At 41.2% G+C, this 22,221-nt stretch overlaps 1 protein-coding gene across 2 annotated transcripts in view; it reads right to left on the reverse strand.

Annotated features, from left to right (window-relative positions):
* Positions 1-12,282, reverse strand: part of slc38a3b (solute carrier family 38 member 3b) — a 30,455-nt gene extending 18,173 nt beyond the window's left edge. The window contains exons 1-5 of one of the 2 annotated variants that reach the window (XM_086292822.1): positions 12,033-12,282; positions 1,892-2,057; positions 1,513-1,533; positions 1,269-1,350; positions 1,033-1,148 (exon numbers count right to left, since the gene is read on the reverse strand). In XM_086292822.1, coding sequence (XP_086148948.1) covers positions 1,033-1,148; positions 1,269-1,350; positions 1,513-1,533; positions 1,892-1,995 — 323 coding nt within the window. In that variant the 5' untranslated portion in view covers positions 1,996-2,057; positions 12,033-12,282. The remainder of the gene's footprint in view (positions 1-1,032; positions 1,149-1,268; positions 1,351-1,512; positions 1,534-1,891; positions 2,058-12,032) is intronic. The other variant, XM_086292823.1, reaches the window with a different exon arrangement.
* Between the last annotated feature and the right edge of the window lie 9,939 nt (positions 12,283-22,221).

Genomic DNA, 22,221 nt, shown 5'->3' on the forward strand with positions numbered 1-22,221 from the left:
AAAAAAAAGAAAAAAAAGAGAAAAAAAAACAAAAACAAAAAAACATAAACTATATGACTAGGAAAACCTGGGTCATGGTCTAACAGCAGCTGTCTGTATGGATGCCTCTATGGGGTCTGGCGGTTCAGTTATTCTGAGCTGTGGCCTTTCTATGGCCTATGTGGCAAGGAGGCTTGGGGCCTAAGAGAGGCAATAAATAAAAGTGAACCAATCTTGGCATATAATGTGTTGCAAGACATTAAGACATATAATAAATCAGTACTATTTATAAATGCACTGAAAAGGCAGATTACTTTGAGAAGTACAACTTAGTTTACCTCCTTTCATTTTAATCACTGCATATCAGTAGAATAGCAAATCTTGAGGTCAGAAAATTGTTGGAAAAAGACTAATTGTTTTTTTTGCTGACAGGTGGGAAGCTGTCATACATTTGTTTGTTCAATATAAATGTGGGGCCAGACAGCATTGCTTAGGATGACTCCTTATACCAAGATCTCTGTGATTCCCTACATCCATGTGAGAATTCCTTTCCTAGGTGAAGATATTTCCTGAGGTCTTCACTGGTTTCTTGGCACTGCCATGAGAACGTAGTTCTAAGAATTAGTCTCAAAATAGTTTTCCATATGCTAGCTCCATAGTGTACTGGTTAACACATTTCCTTAATATACAAAAGATCCCTGTGTTGAGACCAGTAGGGGTTACAAAACCAGCCTCAAGAGGTCACAAGCCAGTCTGCTCCCATTTGGGAGTATTAATGGGAGAATTGTGCCAGAAAAGACATCCAGTGTAAAATATGTAGATCCATCCATAAGGGAGGCACTGAAACTACCTGCTACAGAACTTTCTATATGCTGATAGATATAGTCTTTTCTTTTGACAGTGCAAGAATAGACTGTCCCCATACAGTAAAAGCTATTGTACGAGGCTTGAAATAATGATTGTATCAATCTAATTAATGATAAAAGGTGAACAAGTATCCTCCTCCAAAAGGAATGTTTAAGACAATATTTGTTTTAAAACTCATTTACTCACCAAAAAAGGAGTATCCCAGTGTTGGCCATGGCATAAGCTAAACCCAGGATTCCACTACCCATAATAGCATTGCCCAAGTTGAAGACCGACATGCCAAAAGACGTCTTTCCTTCAAACTGTAAATGCAATATAAATAAATAAATAAAAAACAGAGTATGCATTAAATGCCAATTTAAGATAAAACCTAACGTTGTTACCTATGTTATATAGCTATAATTGTTGGGTTTCTCACTTACATCTGTGAAACGTATGGGTTTCTTTCCGCCTTCGTTGGGCAAAAATTCCTCGTTCTCCAGTCCATCATCAGGCTCTTCATATCTAGAGGCCAGATTTGCAGGTGTTAATTGATGGCATTTCCATCCACCACTGAGAAAGTGAGCAAACATCGTCTGCAGACTCTAGCAAATCATGTGCTTTGAAGGTGACGTAATGAGCAAATATGTAGCTGAAAACCCTTGACGTAAATCTCTGCAAACATACCTGACTGTTTGAGTGCCATTTCTGTATAAGGATCCACCAGTTGAGGCGAGCACAAAAACAAGGTAAACATGCATTTAAAAAAGCAAATTTATTTATGAAGTTATACTTTATGTGGTTCACCACATCTGTTATCTTGTTCATCATTTTCAATGTTAATGGAGAATTATCATAGTGGCAACAGTAAGCAAAAACAAATCAAACATCTGCTTTTAGCTTTAGCAGTGACATTTGAATTTAAAAGAATATTGGTTAATTGGATTTATGAGATTGTGGCTTTCACACAAGTATAACTAGAGAAAGACGAAAAGGAAAGCGTAAAAAATACTTGCTTCAAGCTGTATTAAACAAAGGCAGCCATTCATAAGGAAAGAATACTCACTGATCCTCATCTAGCATTGTTTTCAATGGCACACCCACATCATCGCCGAGGTCATGACTTTTCCCGTTTGATAATATGTTCATCTCTGATTGAGAAGGCTCCATAATTCAAGCTCTGTTTGGTGTATGCGTTCGATTAAAGCAGTTCTTATGAGTGACTTGAATATCTAGGGCAGAGGTGGAAAGAACATGAGTCAGATAACATATCAGACAAGAGGCCTTATTTGTTTTGGATAAACCATTTCATAAAGACAATGTACACTTAACATGCTTAATGGCCCTCAAGACATGTGGTTTCAGCCAGCCTGTTGTAGACAATCAGCTACTTTTTAATGCTTGTGGAAACACAAGCTTTCTCTAAAAGTTCATAGACTTTTGATTAGTCCATGTGAAAAATATCCTTATATACATCTCTGCAAGTTTGTTAAACTTGAAAAGGGTGGACCTGAAGAAACCCTTATATACAATCCTTCTTTTCAGAGAGGGCCTAGAAATATGCTGTGGGGCTGCCTTTGTCTGTGCCACATCACTGAAAGCTAAACTTTACAAGCCACAAACAAGTCATTTGTTTTTGCCTAATTTTCTTTTTTAGAAATTGGAACAAAATGTTGTGTTCATGACGTTATCAAATTTTTCTATCCAGAATACATCTGTACAGCACAGGAATGACTCAGAGTCAACAGAGTGACGTTCAACATGCCTGACAACAGGATCTGACCTCATTTGTTCTTTTTCAGAAGTTTCTGCAGTCCATACACTGAACTGCAAATAATGAAATGTGAGGATGAAATATGACGATGCATGTTCTGCTTTCCAGAACTTCAGAATGGAGCAAAGCAAACAAGTCAGGATCACTAAGGCAAAGTCCACAGTCAGAGTACTTTTTTTTATAACCGTATTTGCTCTTGTCTTTTATATTCCAGATCCCTCGATTTTTAGTGCTACTGCTGACATCCCCACACAATGACACTGTGGCCTTGATGATGAATATAAACATGAGTATGATTAAACGAGATGCCAGATCACTCACAACAAAATGCTTCAAATAACAGAGAAAGCGCTTTCCAAAGCAGCTATTATGAGGCTACTATAATTATACAGTTTAACAGTAGCATCAGTGTGGGGGATGCTGTATTCACAGTTACAGTCAGAAGAGAATGTCAGAGTATTTGTCATTTATCATTAGCAAGCCTGTAATTAATAGCTCTTTAAAATTTGCCTCGGACTTTTTAACAGAAATAAATACTCTTCTATACTTCAGTGAGAACTTAGACAGACAATGGTGTGTTGTTAGTAGTTTCCGCTGTGACCAGGGTAGATCAGCTCAATTGTGTTCACAGTGTCCTCTCTGCCAGAAGATCACTGCTGTGGCTATTCATAGTGTACAATTAAAGAGTGTCATTGATACAATGCCACTGAAGCTAGGAAAGAAACTTGAGAGGACACTGCGTGCTGCTTCACAATACAATCGGGTACTGAGCTCTTCAAATTTATGAATACCTTTCATCAATTAAAAAAAGAAGAAGATCTAAATCTGGATTTTAAATTAAAAAGAAAAAATACCTAACATTACTGATACCTTGCACCATGTTATCTGGTGAGTCAGTATTTGCTCAATGATACCACGTCCCTTAACGTAGCCTCAATCCCCTAGCCTAAAAACCCCTGATGTAAACACTTCCTGTTGCAACACTGGCCTTTGACAGCAATTATTTCCAGTGAGGTAAATTCAGAGGAGAAAATGTTGTGTGAATGCTATTTTCAAATTGAAATACACTTTGTGATACAAGTTATGATTAGTGTTGGCCATCACACGAAAAGCAATCGCAAACAAGCAAAAATAAATCAAACTTAGAAACGTAAACATGTAGAGCTCAAAATGTTGAGCCTCTCACGGTGAGTGAAACTACAGTCATTATGTTTGTTCATGAACAACCACAAAGCATGGGATCACTGAATTTACAGTAAACACAACAAGAGCCTATTGTTTTGTCTCGTGACTTTATCATGTTTATACCTAAATACAGCAGTGACTGTTCTGTTGTAGTCTTCTATATATCTAAAACTCAACATATATGTCTTGACCATAATGCACAGCACCATGCATGGTGAGAACAAAATGCAACAATGCAACATATCAGCTGCCAAACACAGTTGTCAAGATCATTTGGGCTTGCTGTTTGCCACAGGTCGTGGGCACCTTGCTGTCCGTATGCCAGTACTCTAAATGTGAGGCCATCTGTCCTACAGCAAAATCTTGGCCCCAACTTGGTCATACAACTGGATAATGATCCCAAGCACAGCAGCAAATCTACAGCAGAATGAATCAAGATGTTGCAATGACACAGTCAAAGTCCAGACCTCAACCTGATTGAAATGCTGCTGTGAGACCTGAACAACTCTGCCCATAAATGAATGGTTACAAATGTAAATGAACTGAAGCAGTGTTATTAAGAGGAAGAGTGGGCCAAAATTCCTCCTCAATAATGGAAGAGACTGATAAAGTCAAACGGAAAAAGATTACTTTGAGTTATCGGTGCTAAAGGTGGATCTACTGAAACATAGACTACTCTGTGTTTCACAGGGCTGCATTACGGAAGAGGATTAGGGACACTGGGGGAAAAAAGTGGGCACGTCTTTTTTTTTCTTCTTTTCCTGAATTCTGAAAAAAAAGTCAGAATTCTGACTTTTTTCTCAGATTGTTTTTCCAGTGGCCCTAATCCTCTTCCGTACTGCATAGAGTACCATGAAAAATGAGAAAAATCTCAGTTTGGTTCATCAAAAAATGATAAAACTGTTAATGCAAGAAAAGCATAATCTAACCACAACCATAAAAAAGTATTATGGTTAAGGTTATTCAATTAAATGTCAAATTATTCAAGGCTGTATTCTCTCTAAATTATTGCATTATTTCTAAAGTTACAAGTACACAATTTCCTCTTATGACCACTAAAAAACCTCATTTAGAGGGAATGAAAATAAAGGTCTTACTGTAGAAACACATGCAACAAAGTGAGTGTGCACGTGTGCACGTGTGTGCATGATCACTGAAACAAAACTGAGTGCAACTGAGAACACTCTTATAAAATAACCCATGGACATTTAAACTTCCTCATTTATTTCTTTATTCAAAAGTATGGAAAGAGCTGCCAGGGGAAATAAAAAGTCTGATGAAACTTTAAAAAGGCTACAAGAGCAGAGGTGGCCAACTAAAACTATGTGAAAACACAGTTGCAGGACAAATTGGGAAATAAAAAGTCTTGGGAAATTGGGAATATAAATTGATTCATAACACTAATCAGAGCCGCAATGGTAGTCCTACTAAGATCACACCACAGACAGCAGAGGTGAATATGAGAAGGGAAAGCGCTTCAGACTTGGCACAGGGATTATCAATGGAAGTCAGTGTTTCTGTGACAGTGTGGACAATGTTAAGGACATTGCACAATGTCAGTCTCAGCGGATGGCGTCTGACGCTTGTTTGCTATTCAGCACAAAACTGCAAGATTCAATTTAGCTATAGAACATCAACATATAATTGATGACTGGATAATCATTGTTCAGTGAGCTCCTCGTGATCTTGACCAACATAAATATATTTGGCATCAGGATGTTTGGCACAAAGCTCGCCAGGACTACCATATTGTCTCAACACTGAAGTACAGAGGTGGGGGGACAGGAGCATGACTTTTATAGATGGCACCGTACATCCTAATGGATTTACCAAACTATGGACTGAAAAGACAACATAGTACCACATAATTACTAGTTACAGAAGTAAAAGGACTCAAATTACCACAAAGTTTATCAAATTTGGCTCAAATGTTAAAAACAGATTTGTATACAAATTTTATCAGAAGTGTGGCTTTGCTAAACCAGAGAATTCTTTATTATTGTGAAAAGGAGATATGATAGATATGAGGCACTTTGCAGCATATCTTAGCAAATACATATCAAATTTAAATTTTAAAAAAGTTGTTTTCAAAGAAATATCACAAGTCAAACCAGCTCCACATATTTTTCTACATTCAGAATCTTTTTTCAGAGTACAAAAAGTTAATAGACACATGAAAAAGTTTCTGAAAATTGTAGGAGATATTAGGAAAATGTCACAGCTGCTACAGCTGGGACACATCTCAGTATAGAACTTTGACAAATACAGAAAATATTTGCCAGTGATTTCCACTTAAATGTTCCCATAAAACACAAAAGTAAACTAAAGCCAAATTATTTCTTTATACTAACACATATAACATAATTTTAAAAAGCAGAGCTTGTCACTGATCCAGAAGCCTGAGTTTTTTAAGCGTATATTTGTGTCCCGTGAAAATTTGTGACGTTCACTCCTAAAACCATTCGACCTGTGAATTTGGTCATTTTCTTTCCAAAGAAATTACCCCGCCTACGTGGAAATTTAGCTCTAAAACCTGTTGAAATGCGGGCTGGTTCTAAAAAGGTATCAATTTAAAACTTGCTTTAACATAATTTCAATAACTCTTAGACTTTATATAGATTCCAAATGAGTTTTGTTTTCAGCAACGAAGTGACAAAAACTGAAAAGTCTCATTTTGAGCTACTATATTTATCTGACATTTGAAATGTTTGAACAAGATTAGCTGATTTCTTTCTCTCTTTTTTGACAATTCAAGGTTAAAAGTTCAAGTAAGAGGAGCTATTTATATATTTTTTCTTATCATTAAAACCAGAGCATCTATTCCTGTGACACTAGGACATAAAGCAGGGCATGCACGCGACAAACACGGGACAGTGGGGAGCAGGCAAGCACATGTAGATGAGAAAGGCGCATGTGGCACGAGGTTCAGCCAAGAGCGCCTGGCAGCACCAGCTCATCCTAATCCACGTGCTTCCAGGGGACAGGGGACCACATGCTCATGTCTTGCATTACAGCCAGAACTTGAATTACATATTCTTTCCATTTATCATGATAGGTTTCTCAACAACTAAAACCTTCATATTAACACGAACGTTTTAAACAGTTCAAAAGAACAGATGATTTATTTTACTTTAAACAGGCATGACTAGAAAGTATACTAAAAGTATTCTAACCATTCATTTTGAAGGAAAACTGAGGTGTTTAATTTAGAAATGAATTGCATAAATTATATATTATACAAATGTATAACGTCAAATGTATGTTAAATCAAACAGACAGGGACATTAAAGACTACATAAAAAGAAAATAGTTGCAGGGGGAAAAAAAGGAGTGCTGTTAACTATAAAACATTTCTGTTTTTAGCTTTAACTACCCCCAAGTAGTTCTGAAATTGCCTTTTTGCTGAACTGCATAAATAAAGTAAAAAATAAACATGATAGACATTTATTTAAGCAACTTGATGCTTTGGTACAACTGTCTTCCATCTCTAAGGTTGAACCCTCTATAATTTCAATAAAATAATCTTGGCTTATTTTTCTTAGTCATCACATAAAAGCTGCCTAAATCATTTAAAGGGTCATAAAATGAAGCACCACCACTAGAAAGCACACAAGGACGAAATTCAATGTGCAGTTGTGCAAGCAGACAATACAGTCTGTGTTTGTACAAAGATTTAGTTGAAAACATTAGGCTCAGTTGTCCGATAAAGGATGATTTGTAGAGCAATAGCAAACAGCCCAACAAACCTCCCCATATTTCATCAGTACGGGTTCAGGTGCACCCTGATGGTAGGTGAAGTTGTGAGTTACACATCCCAGAGGCTGACACTTTAGGATCTAGGGAACCATAAAATGTCAGATTTTATTTTAAGCCTAATTGATACATCCCGAATTGTTCCAAAGGAAGTCAGTACAAGCACCTGTACAGGTCCGAGTAGATATAAAAGCTATTATTTATGATTATTTATGCAAGTTTTTCCCAGATTCTCCTGTCTACAATCTTTATAATTAATGCTAGATGTAAAATGTTATAGACAATAATAAAGCAAAAATTTAAAAAACAGTAGGACATTTTATTTATGATTCACATTTTATTATACAATCATTATATAGTCACTGTGTTTAACACAGAAGATAAAAACACTCAAACGTACATAGGTTCATGACAAAAACACAAAGAAATAAAATACAACAGACAAGCGCACATATGCAGTTATAGAGAACAGCACCGGGTTTCAGGCTTGATAGCACAGAACGAAGTCACCATGGAAAGAAGACAGTAAAAGATACTTCAAATTAGTTTAACCAGGACGGTTCAAAGACAGCTTGAGTTATCAGTAATGTCTTGATCCTTTGAGAAGAGTTTTACATTTGTTGCTACCATGGTTTTGAACTGATTTTGCCCATTTGTAGCAAAAAAAATAGTTTAAAAAAACAAACAAAATTTTGTATCGTGTTGAAACCCAGCAAATACACAGATGTATTTTACATTGTGCAAATTATGCAATTATTATGCTTTATTAGCACTAAAGCAGTTAATAAAGCCACTGTAATGCTTTCTATAAATGACCTCTCAACTTCAACTATCTAACAAGACAGACCAAGATGATAGCATGACTTTGTACCGTGAGAATAAGAGATTACATATATTTATCAGCTGTAATTAAGTGTTTATTAACAAACACTATTTTTTTTTGTAATCTACAGTGTTACAAAGAAGATCTTCTGAATAACAAGAATTAACCATATATATCTGTGCCATACATGAGTAAAGTGAAAAATCAGTGCAGTGCAATAATAATAAACCAACTATATTTCTTTTAATATTAAAAGCATATGTCCTACAGTTATCAAAAGGAAGTAAGAAGTAACTACAACCAGCTTTTTTTAAAGGGGCTGTTTGATTTAATTTTTAGCCAAAACAGTTTGGTAAGTTATTTAAGCAAATAGTTAACTCTCATTAATTATGATTACTTGATAAACTGCAGGACATTTTTCTGAAGCACAGTTTGGTAACCAGGAGTTTGCAGCGGGAAGTACTGAGCAATTATACTCTGTGCATGTGTTTCAGGCAGCTTTTACACTGCATCACAAGAATGTTGCATTTTTCATTTTTAACGGGTGAATTACTGACAGGGCAGGGTGTTGTTTTATTTGAACAGTTAAAAAATACAAAATGATTAAATGTGACATCAATGCGAGAATAAAGTGATTGCAGTGGAAGCATTATAGCAGGTACCCTGGCTTAAAGGCCTACGGATATTTTGATTCCTTGTTACGACATGGGGGAAAATAATAATAAATGTTTTATGTTGTATGTTTTTATTACATTGTCTCTGAGGGCTTTTATGTCTCATATTATGATTTGAACAATTAAGTGTCCCTTTTCACATTTTTCCATGAAACACTGTTTTGAGAAAGAAGGATGAATGCAGTAATAATGTTGTATGAGGAAAACCTATCAAAGTGACCACTTTAATGAGTAAATTGTAATGTCAGGCTTTTGGGATAAAACCTAAACATTTACCGAGGGAATGGGAAACCTTAGTGTTTTCTATAATCTTTCCCATATGGGTCAGTACACACAGAGCAATAATTTTGTCCATCAGATCCAGAATTTATCATTATTGTTCATTTGAAGTCCAGTTATTGTCTCTACTGAGGGAAATATCTTACTCTTTCATGTCTAACTCTATCTGATGTATGGTGTTGAGTAGATTTCACTCAGCACTCCTTGGAAAACATGTCTGCTGCAGCCAAAAATGATGCATGATGCTATGAGTTAGAAATCGAAATAATGAGCTGAAATTTGAACAGCTGCTATCTAACATTTTATTATTATTAATTGTCGTTCAGGGGATTTCTTGGGGTTACAAAACATTAGACTAAATAGCCAAGGAAATTCTTTAGGACAAGTACAAATATAAATACAAAATCTATGGCTCATTGTGGAATATTTCAGTCATCATATATTAACATGTCAGTGCATATTCATCCACAGGGAACAAACTTGGGGGATAAAAGCTTAAAAAATCCACTCTGAACAGAATTAAAGCTCTCTTTTCAATCTTAACTCTCTCATAAAATGCTGAACAAAATGTATTTTTGCCACACAATATAAACAATATCAACAAACGACTATGACTTTCTAATGACTTCAATATAAATAGACACTGGCGCATGATGAAGTCTGGTTCAACCCACAAAGATTATGAGACCCATGACAAAGATAATAATAACCTGACACATGACAGTTAGACTGACTTAAATATAACATTTCACAGGTCTCTTTAATGTGACACATGAGTACAGCTGGCTGCATCCCACATGGATAAAACACTGACTTCCACACACTGTGCACCTGTCAGGTTCCTGCTCAAACTCCTAGTCACTTTGTTCATTACACAAGGCTTATCTGCTCATTCTGCACTATAATGACCCCAGGACAAAACCCCACACTGGGGTTTCGATAGGGACCAAAGTCAAACACATACACCCTCTCTCACACTACCTGGAAACCAATTTCCCCCCCCCCCCCCCCCCCCAATATGTCACAGTCGAACACATCTAGTCAACACATGCATTTAAGCAGCTTGGGGTCGAAAGATCTTGACAGCCATTGCAGAAAAACATTCACCACCTACCACATTTCCACACATTTCCAGCAAAAGGAAAATCTAAGCCAGCCGCCTGCAGCCCACTTGTTAAGTTTTATCCTACATTAACACAAGCTGTTATGCTGATTTCAAAACAAAGCAAAACAAAACTGCAGCTTCATGAAACCACCTGGCCCAAACAGTTTTACTGTAAGTATTGTTATTATTGCTGAACAACACTTTACAGTTAAGCAGCTTTTCAACATAAACAGCCACTGTAAATTCTTAATTATATACTCAGAGCTAGAATGCACACTGTATGCAAAAATTTAAAAAAAAAAAAAAAAAGTGTCACTCTCACTAATCTTCCACCCATCATCTTGTTGTACTATCATTTGGTTTTCAGTTTCTCACAAAACAAATGCTCACAGTCAAGTAGCTGAAACCTGTTTATTTTAGGCATCTTCAGCTGAAAATGGCTCGTTTTAAATGTATTTATTACCTGTTACAATTTATTTATTTATTTAACTGAACTGTAGCCTCTTTATTGGTCAACACATAAGCCTAGTTTATATTTAGAATGGGATAAAAATCCATTTCACAGCATTATCTAAATTAAAATGACCACAAATAAATAAATCAAGTAACAATACAGCAGAAGTAGCCTGATACAAATCAAGACACATTCAGCTTAAGAAAACAGAAAAGCAGCGAATATTTAGTTCACAAAAACCTCAGTGACACAACATATGAAATGTAATAATGTAACCATGCTTAATCTTCAGCCCACAGTAACAAAGGCAGACTTTAAAGTGCTTTAAAGGGCTGCTCTTAGTTCCTTCTGGTGTTTATAGCTACTGATCCACTCTTGCCGTTGTTAGATGTTTGTCACCTTGTGGTGAACTAAGTCGGAAAAAATTTTAGTTTCCGTCGGATATGGTTTCGCTAAGAGGAGGAAAAGGAAAGGGCTTAGCTACTCCATACCATGTGCCTGCATGTGCTACAGCCTAAACCGCAGGGAAGTAGCCTGTTCTACAACCTGTAAGAATACTGGGACACTGGGGTCACAACATGTCAAAGTTTTACACCTTCCTGTGAAAAAAATTAGCTCAAAATAGGAATCATATAAGCGATCAAACCCGTTTCTGTGTCACATACTGCTCACGTAGGCATTCGTCCAGCTTGGATTTACCTGTTGCAACTGCGCTACAGTAACTTTCAGGCGCATCGGTTTATATTTAAGAAAGATTCACAACAACAACGGATGAGCACCAGTTTGTTGCCCTGGATGAAACGCATAGTCGTGACATCTGCTCTTGGCGCTCACTCCAGAGGGACCGAGCTACTCTTTCTTCATTGATCACCCCCTTTTAGGAAACAAAGCTATAGCCTATATATCCAAAGAGTGAAGCTACAATTTCCTTTATGTCTTCTTCATTGCTTTCCCCTTAGGTTACTATATTCCTGCGTGGTTGAATGAAAATCAAAAGATTGCAATAAAGGTTTAAAGTATTATTTTACAAGTGTCCACCTCTCAGTGAAGGCAGAAAAACCTGGAAATATGTCAGTCACAACAAGTAACAAAGCCATTCCCCTAAAAAATAAATATAAATAAATAAAACAAATAAAAAAGACAGGATTGTGATGTCTTACCAAAAGCTCGTATCACGAAGCTTCCACGATAATTCCGCTGGTAAGTGGGAACAATCTGATGACCTCGCTCTCCTTTCGTGCGTTTCGCGTGTCTTTCTTTTCCTCAGGGAAGGTGAGAGTTGCCCATCTATCTGTCTATCTGTATTCGTGGATTTTTACGCACATTTGTACCGTCTCTTTCCAAACCAGTGGCCACAAACTGTTATTTGAGAGATGGTCTGCATTGTAAAACCATTTGAAGCTCCAACTGTGGGGGTCGTGGTAGGTCCGCCTCCTTTGCAACCCCCGCCGCCCCCGCCGGGTATTTAGCCGCGTTGCTCGATGTAGTGTTCAGCCACTTGGTTCTGTGAGTGAGCCTGTGAGCGAATATGAGAAAAAAAATCTGACTTTCAGCAGGCAGTGATTACTCAAGTCTTCGGAATGAAGAACTTAACTGCACGGCTCTTTAGATCTGCCTGATAATAGAGGAGACGTCCTGCTAAGTTTCACATACGTGTCGTAATTGTCTGAAAGCTTTTAAAAACCCGACAGTGCCAAATACGCGCGTTCATCTTTGTCTCCCTATATTCCGCATACCGTGGTTCCTGCACTGAAAAGCTGTATTAGTACATTATTTTTCTTAAATTGTGTGTCTTGTGTTGGATCCAGTGGTTTCCTCTGCTCGCTCACAAAAAAAATTGCAAAGGTGAGGAGGTCACTTGTTTGCTTCTGGCACTCAGACAAGTGTTTACCATACTTGTCTGAGTGCCAGAATTTTCTTTTATGTATTTATTTTTCTTAATCTAAATCAATAAATTGATTTGAGATGTGGCTTTGGTGCAGGTATGAGTTATTAAAGTTTAAGATATCTTATCCTGAAATATCACCAGCCAGCAGCTGCACAAATACAGACAATTATCAGAATTCAGTAGAATAGACCATAAGAGGAAACCAATGAAAGACAAAAATAGTGTAGTTGTAGATAAAATATTAAAACATAAAATAAACAAGGCTAGTATGAAGCAAGAGTTGCAACCCAGATTGGATCAAATAACTGGCTATTACATAGCTTACAAGTATATCATAAAGGTATGGTTATACTGCAGAAATGAATCATGTAGTTTTACACTGTTGCCACGACATTAAATTATTTTAAGCAAAAGACAACTTAAATTAAATGTCACTTTAGCGTCCTCTAGAGGTCATGCTGATTGAAGGAAGATTTAGAGACGCCAATTAACAGATTAATGCTCATTCACATCTCCATAAACACATCCTTAACCCTTACACATGTCTTTGCCTTCACTGTAGGGTCCTGGTGAGTTTTGACCAAAGCCAATAATTTCTTTATAATATCAAAATCTGAACTACAGATCTGTTTAGAATGTATAAAAAGCCAACAAATAGATGATTAATTCTTAATGGGTGTTTCAGAGAGCAGGGAAACCTTATTTCTGCTTTGTTCAAGACATGAAAACACAACAGCTGTAAGGGTTCAAATATATTTTAGAAAGTGAAATGGCGATAACGTTCTAAAAATGCTGGGATTTACTAGACAACCATATAACCATTACTATCATTACTCCTCACTGCTGTTTTCATAAAAACATCACCATAACTACCATCTATATGGATATTATACAGGGTACTTTCTTTTTTTTTTTTACTATAATCACATCTCAAAAGAGGTCAAATTTGGCCCAAACAGTAAGTAAATGTTAAATGCAGAACAGCTCAGAGGAGCCTCAGAACACAACAATAACAGATGGTGATATTTATACACACATTTCCCCTGACTTTTCAAGAGCATGTATTGGAGTGACTGAAACAATAACCCAGTCTGAGATCACCAATAGCCTGCACTAAATGGTGTAAGATGCATATTTTTGAGTGATGCCAAGTTTTCATCTTTTAACAAGTGGGATCACATGATCTATTTGTCATATTTGTCTTACTGCTTAACCATATGTAGAGTTGAATCAGAGAGATTTTAGCTTGGCTTTTTCTTCTTATTTGCTATGTGCTCATAGCTATTCTGGTTCAAAATGCTTCACATTTGTTCAGCAGATAGGTGCTAACATTGCAGTTTGGTGCTTAGTGAGCTTTTAGAGCCTTTTCCTGAAAACAGTTGCCTTCATCCATCACACTAGACGTGCTAAATATGGAGCAAAGCAGTAGTTCAAGGCACGGAAGTAATGCTGCAGATTTAGCGATGATTCTCTTTGCCAAGAGAATCACTGCCAAGCTTTTTCACATACAACTTCATTAGACAATACCTTTTTTTTTTTTTTTAGCACAAGCTGGCTAACAGATCACTCATTCATTGTGGTTGTGCTTAGGAGAGGAAAGGTGGCATGTCTTGATTTGATGCTTGCTTCAGATAATCTGCTTAAAGTAATGTTTACATGAAAAGTACAAAACATTTCAACAGACTGATCAGCTGGAACATTTTTAGCTAAACAACTTGCAGTAGTTGACTAAAAAGACAAAGAGAAAAGCAGCACTTTGTGTCTCTCACGTATTTCTATAATTATTGTCCCACAGAGATAGGCATCTCTTAAAAAGTCTTTAAATGCCAATACAAAAACATGCAAAGTACACATCTCCACTCAATTTCTACAATTTTTTCAAGTCTGTTCAGTTTTCAGTTCATTAAAAAAATCACATGCTGGTTGTTTGTTTTAAAAGTGTCATCAAAAATGTAAAAAAGAGACTACAAGTTCTGTGACTGGAACTGAAGGAAACGGTTTCCAAGGCCTACTCCGTGGATCGGCTTCCTCCGAGGCGTGGACGTCTATCAGCAGAGAATGTACCTTCACCTATCAGCAGAGAATGTCCCTTAGTCTGTAACACAGTCAAATATATTCTCAAGTAATATTCAAGCATGCCATTCAGCGTGTTAGTACGAGCTCGGGAGCAGCTTGGGAGAACAAGAAAACAGAGACTGCTTTAGATTGTCTTCCCAAAGTGACTCAACTTTATTCACAAGTACAACAGTTTATATAGAGGGTAAAATTCATGAGACAGCAGATTTATCAGTTTAAACCAGTACAGACCAAGATAAGGCAGTGTCTTCCTGCCCTTGGGTGAAGAAGCATCCTTTGTGTAGTGTATCAGTTCAGCTACAATTGTGATTATCTCAGCGACATATTTTCAAGGCACAAAACGAAGAGTTCTTTCATTAGTGAAATCTGAAACAAACCATTTGGCCTTCAACAGGCGTCTAAAAGATTAAGAAACTAATGTAGCTGAGGGAGTGATCTCTGTGGTATTTCAACCTTGTACCAGCCTGTGATTCTCACACATCAATTCTTGGGTCAAAGAGAAAAATAACTAAAACAAAGGGGCCTTATTGAATGACAGAGTTTTCCTGTATAATGTCACTATAAAACAATATCCAGTAAATGCTCCCATGGTACTAAAATACCTAACAGTTCCACTCTTTTTTTATTATTATTTTTAAAAAAAAAAATAACTCAAATAGAAAGGAAAAATCACAAATGTAATAACATAATATAAAAAGCAAATCATAAAATGTAATAGTTCACAACCTAATGTTCAATATACACATCAGGAACATCATTGGTAACATCTGGCACATCCTCAGGATCAATTTGTGCTAATTGCAAATACATTGAAGTAGCTGTACTGGTAGCTATATGGGTTATCATTGAAAATGTGGCTTGCAGAAATGTGAACAGGGTTGCACTTTACAATACGAAATAGTAAATAAAAATCCTAAGGTTAATGCAGTAGATATGATTAATAACCTAAATATATAAAAAAGACAGTTCTTTAGTCGTCTCCTGGCCTGGTCCCAGGTTCGAGAGACCCCGTATAAGCGTCGTGTGATGACAATGGGCATTTCATTTTCTCCATTATCAGGATGAAACGAGTCTATCTGTCACGGTCTGGCTGGCAGATCGTGGGGAGATGGGGAAATAGGACCCAAACGCTGGACTTAATGGAATGAACAGTGGGTTTATTTACAGTGAGGTAATGGTACACCACACATTGAATCTCCAAAAGTGCTCCCTCGACTCCCGTGACGTGTCTTCTCCCAAGTGCTGGTATCCCGTGCTCTCTGCCCCTGTGCCTTCACACACCCCGTGTGTCTTGCAGTCCTGTGTTCCGCTGTCCTCATGGAGTCTAACTCAACGATCCTGCGCCGGAGGAAGCTCCATCGCTCTGTTAAGTAGCTCCCCCGACGATCCTGATCAGAAGCAGGTGTGTGGTAAGCTAGGCGTGACCAGCAGCTGGCAGGGCCACACCCATCAGGCCTGCAGGTGGCTGTCCTTCATCCTCCAGCCTCACACACATACACACACCAGCATTGAACACAAGAACACAGTGCAGCAAACATACATCCAATACACTAATAACAATAAAGGTCCACACTGTTCACGAACCCCGAGTCCCCGGAACCGGGTCCGTGACAGTACCCCCCCCCTCTAAGGGTCGACTCCCGACGACCCCAAAACAAAACCACAGAACAACCAACCCAGGGCGGGTGGCGGGGGGTCCAGGACGGAGGGCCCCAAAACCCCAGTTCAAATGTCCAACCACTGCCATGGTGGGAACAACAGTTCTTGCGGCCGACCCAGTGGACCGCAAGCAGGCAAAACCCGCTACGGGTCAGGCAGTGGTGGGAAAACAGTTCGGGCGGCCTACCTCCAACCCCATGATGGAAGCGGAACGCTTCAGGCGGCCTGCCACGGATCCGGTGGTGGCGGCGCTGCTCCTCCGGCGGCCTGCCACGGGTCCGGTGGCGGCGGAACGGTTCTGGTGGCCTGCCACGGGTCCGGTGGCGGCGGCGCTGCTCCTCCGGCGGCCTGCCACGGGTCCGGTGGCAACGGCGTTGCAGCTCCGGCGGGCGGCCACGGGTCCGGTGGCGGCGGCGTTGCTGCTCCGGCGGGCGGCCACGGGTCCGGTGGCGGCGGCGTTGCTGCTCCGGCGGGCGGCCACGGGTCCGGTGGCGGCGGCGTTGCTGCTCCCGCCTCAGCACCACCCACGATTCCCGACGTGGCGGCCGGGCTGCAGGACGTGGCGGCCGGGCTGCAGGACGTGGCGGCCGGGCTGCAGGACGTGGCGGCCCCTCCGGCACGCAGACCTCCAGCTCTGGCTCAGCGGATCCCTCCGGACCTCCGAGCTCCTCCGGTGGCAGCGCGGGCTCACCAAGCTCGCTGAGCTCCTCTGCTGGAAACGCCGGTCCCTCCGGCTCGTTGAGGTCCGCCAGCAGCGGTGCGGGCTTCTCAGTGGGTGGCTCGCTGAGCTGCTCCGGCTCTGGCGACGCAGGCTCCTCCCGCTCGCTGAGCTCCTGCTCGGGCATGCTGAGCTCCTCCGGCTCGCTGAGCTCCTCCGGCTCGCTGAGCTCCTCCGGCATTAGCTCGCTGGGCTGCTCCGGCTCACAGTGCTCCTCCGGCTCGCCGAGCTCCTCCGGCAATAGCTCGCTGAGCTCCTCCAGCATTAGCCCGCTGAGCTCCTCCGGCTCACAGTGCTCCTCCGGTTCGCTGAGCTGCTCCTGCTCGGGCATGCTGAGCTCCACAGCTGGCGACGTGGGCTCCTCCGGCTCGCTGAGCTCCTCCGGCTCGCTGAGCTCCTCCGGCTCGCTGAGCTCCTCCGGCTCTGGCGACGCGGGCTCCTCCCGCTCGCTGAGCTCCTGCTCGGGCATGCTGAGCTCCTCCGGCTCGCTGAGCTCCTCCCGCTCGCTGAGCTCCTGCTCGGGCATGCTGAGCTCCTCCGGCTCGCTGAGCTGCTCCTGCTCGCTGAGCTCCTCCGGCTCGCTGAGCTCCACAGCTGGCGACGCGGGCTCCTCCCGCTCGCTGAGCCGCTCCTCCGGCTGCGACGCGGGTATAGATGGTCGTTGATCCGGAAGTGAAGATGGCGATGCGGAAGCTGCAGGTGGCGAAGATGACGGTCGAGCGGGTGATGTGGATGGTGAAGTCGAGAGTTCTGCGGTCGCTGCAGTCTGATGGGACGCTGGTGGAGAAGTAGCTGCAAAGGGTGGAGGTGATAATGGTGCGGCAGCTACTCGTGGTAGACTGGACAGCGATGTAGAAACAACAGGCGGGTGACATAATGGCAGGGTAGTTCCAGCAGGCATATCAGCCTCCAACTGAGGATGAAGACGAGAGGCTGACTGGACTGGCTGTGCTACGGCTACAGGCTGGGCAGCCGGCTGTGCTACGGCTACAGGCTGGGCAGCTGGCTGTATAAACATAGCCCCAGAATAAACAGTTCTAGACGAAACGGTCCTAACTCCTGGGTCCGAAGGAACATCAGGAGCACAGTCTCTTGAACCAGGAGGAAAAAACTCGTTCTCAAAACTAACATTGTCATCCTCCCAAACAGGAGAAACACGAGCTCTAGGGTTCACGGAGCTGGCATTCACAGCCTTGGGGGAAACAGTCTGTTTATCCCTAGGCACGAAAGGTGAATGAAGGGAGACTCTGTCACTCACCCTAGGCGGTTGTTTGAGCCGAATCCCTGGCTCCTGCTGGAGCTGTGAGTGCTGGCTGCGTGTTCGCTGCCTCCCTGTTGAAGAGGGAGCGTCGCTGGCGGAATGTGACGAGGGCGGATTCTGAAGTGGCTGCTCCTGCTGTGATGTGGAAATGCTGGGTGAGTCAGGTGGCACGATGATAATTCCTAACATTTTGTAAAAAGCTTGTGCAGGTGTAAGCAGATTGCTGGCAGGCTCGTAGTAATCCTCCCGGGACCGGCTGGAGCGTTTTCTGCGAGACCGAGGCGTCCGCGGGGAGGAAACAGACGAGTGGGCCGACGGGTAGGCTGCCAGCGAGGAACGGCAGCACGGAGGCCCTCCAAGCACTAGTCGGGTCCCGTCAAAACGGGAGCTGCGCTTCCGCGGTGAGTCCGCTGGGTCCATAGTGGCAGGATCGTTCTGTCACGGTCTGGCTGGCAGATCGTGGGGAGATGGGGAAATAGGACCCAAACGCTGGACTTAATGGAATGAACAGTGGGTTTATTTACAGTGAGGTAATGGTACACCACACATTGAATCTCCAAAAGTGCTCCCTCGACTCCCGTGACGTGTCTTCTCCCAAGTGCTGGTATCCCGTGCTCTCTGCCCCTGTGCCTTCACACACCCCGTGTGTCTTGCAGTCCTGTGTTCCGCTGTCCTCATGGAGTCTAACTCAACGATCCTGCGCCGGAGGAAGCTCCATCGCTCTGTTAAGTAGCTCCCCCGACGATCCTGATCAGAAGCAGGTGTGTGGTAAGCTAGGCGTGACCAGCAGCTGGCAGGGCCACACCCATCAGGCCTGCAGGTGGCTGTCCTTCATCCTCCAGCCTCACACACATACACACACCAGCATTGAACACAAGAACACAGTGCAGCAAACATACATCCAATACACTAATAACAATAAAGGTCCACACTGTTCACGAACCCCGAGTCCCCGGAACCGGGTCCGTGACACTATCTTTATCAGGTTAGACATTGTGTGGTACTCTAGGCTTTCTGTTCCTGCTGGATGTTCGAGTACCTTGTTGTTGTTCAGGCGGGGGATCAAAGGGCTTTCTGAGTCTTGGCTCTTTCAGGCGTTGTGTGTTAATCAGTGATTGTGTGTGTGTAGGTGTATTGGATCCGGGCGTTGGCTCGCCTGAGTCGTCATCTACTTGATCCGACGCCTTAGGTGGTTTGGTGGGGCTGGTCTTAACCCTGCTGGCATGAATCCACTGAGGTTGTCCATCTGTTAGGATGCTGGTTCTCGTCACTGCAAGTACAGTCTGGGGGCTGGAACACGCGGCCTCCCCGAGTGCCCTTGGTTTTAGCGACTTTACCAACACCGCATCTCCTGGTTTCCACGGATGGGTTGAGACAAACTTTCTGATAGTTATTATTCAGTGTTTCTACCAGGTTATGAACATAGTCAGACAATGCAGTGTCTATGTCCCCCTCCAATAGCGGTGCCCCTCTGGAGGCTGACCATGGTGTTGGAAACGGTCTTCCCATGATTATTTCAAATGGAGATAATTTGGTTGCTGCGGATGGAGTCATTCTAATCTCGCAGAGGATTTGAGGAAGTAGTTTGATCCAGGTCATTCCTGTTTCTATCATTGCTTTAGTCAGGCGATTTTTTATGGTCCTATTCATTCTTTCTAAAACTCCTGAACTCTGAGGATGGTATGGCACATGATATTTCCAGTCTATTGCTAGAGTTTTAGCACACTTTTGAATTACTTCTGATGTGAATGAAGGTCCTCTATCACTGTTAATTTGGTGAGGTATTCCAAATCTGGGTATTATTTCATTGCATTCTATCATATATTTTTTACAGGACTTTTTAATCAGCCTACTTTCCTTATCACAAATAGTATTTAACATTTCTACTGACCTGTTTTCTGGCGATAATCGTTCAGGATAGGGCTCCGGAAATACATTAGGATGCATTAAACTTATAGTTCTTAAGTTCGAGACGAAATCAGTCACGTAAGCACTTGCGCATGTTCTGGATACGTAATCATGGAAGTCTTCATTGATTCGCGAGCGTGGGTTAAACGTAACCGGAAGTGGGAGTCGTACTGAGCCGCTATTTTTATATTTTATTTTTTTCGGTTTTACAGTTAATTTTGATTTTTTATCGGACCCGTCTAAGGTCTTTGAATTATTCTGACCCATGGTCAGTGATTTCCAGAGGGGTTTAGACGCTTTGAAGGATTTAAGTTAGTTTTTATTTTTGCTGTGGCACACCTGAGGTTACTTGATTTTTTTTTGCTAGCAATTTTATGTTTTTAGTGAGCAACTTCTCACTTTTTAACGAGCAACTTCTCGTTTTATGACCCCAGGCAACTTCCTGTGTCCTTTCTGCTGGTGAGCAACTTCTTAGTTTATGACAGCAGGCAACTTCCTGTGTCCTTTCTGCTTTTATTTACAAAACAACAGGCAACTTCCTGTGTTTCTATGTGGGCCACTAAAGAAGGCTCCTCAGTGTATCCCACTTGTTACTATGTGGGCCACTGAAGAAGGCCTCGTCAGCGTATCCCGTTTCTATGTGGATCACTGAGAAAGGCATAACACAGTCTTATAAAATAAAAGACGAGTGCCTACCTTCGTCAGGATCCCACTTCTGACACCAAAATTGAAGGAAACGGTTTCCAAGGCCTACTCCGTGGATCGGCTTCCTCCGAGGCGTGGACGTCTATCAGCAGAGAATGTACCTTCACCTATCAGCAGAGAATGTCCCTTAGTCTGTAACACAGTCAAATATATTCTCAAGTAATATTCAAGCATGCCATTCAGCGTGTTAGTACGAGCTCGGGAGCAGCTTGGGAGAACAAGAAAACAGAGACTGCTTTAGATTGTCTTCCCAAAGTGACTCAACTTTATTCACAAGTACAACAGTTTATATAGAGGGTAAAATTCATGAGACAGCAGATTTATCAGTTTAAACCAGTACAGACCAAGATAAGGCAGCGTCTTCCTGCCCATGGGTGAAGAAGCATCCTTTGTGTAGTGTATCAGTTCAGCTACAATTGTGATTATCTCAGCGACATATTTTCAAGGCACAAAACGAAGAGTTCTTTCATTAGTGAAATCTGAAACAAACCATTTGGCCTTCAACAGGCGTCTAAAAGATTAAGAAACTAATGTAGCTGAGGGAGTGATCTCTGTGGTATTTCAACCTTGTACCAGCCTGTGATTCTCACACATCAATTCTTGGGTCAAAGAGAAAAATAACTAAAACAAAGGGGCCTTATTGAATGACAGAGTTTTCCTGTATAATGTCACTATAAAACAATATCCAGTAAATGCTCCCATGGTACTAAAATACCTAACAGGAACATAATGGTATTACATAAGAGGAGCTAAAGAAAACAACACTACATTCTTGCTGACGTACGTCCTGCGCTTGATTTCTTCTACTATTTCCCAGCTGGTTTTCTAGGCGTGGCTTTAGGAAGTGGTGAAACACTTTACACAGCACAGAACAAAGGTGAGATATGTAATCAATTTGTACTATTTCTTACAATATATGTGTCTAAAAGAAGTGAGCTTGAGGTTCAGGACATTTCTTCCTAAGAAGTGAAAACATCAAAGGATGAAAGATGATGAGAGTCATGAAACAATCTGAGAGATATATCGTGTTTCATACAAACTGTTAGCATCCACATGACCAACTCTTTATGTGAAGAATTAATATCACTTTCAAGGTTTTTTTTCTGTTTTAAGATGCGTTGGAGTAATTTATTC

Source organism: Aulonocara sp. 'chitande type north' Nkhata Bay, linkage group LG5 (assembly GCF_057382095.1).
Source record: "Aulonocara sp. 'chitande type north' Nkhata Bay isolate Kocher_YH1m ecotype deep benthic linkage group LG5, A_spYH_male_GT1.1, whole genome shotgun sequence".
Classification (NCBI taxonomy): domain Eukaryota; kingdom Metazoa; phylum Chordata; class Actinopteri; order Cichliformes; family Cichlidae; genus Aulonocara; species Aulonocara sp. 'chitande type north' Nkhata Bay.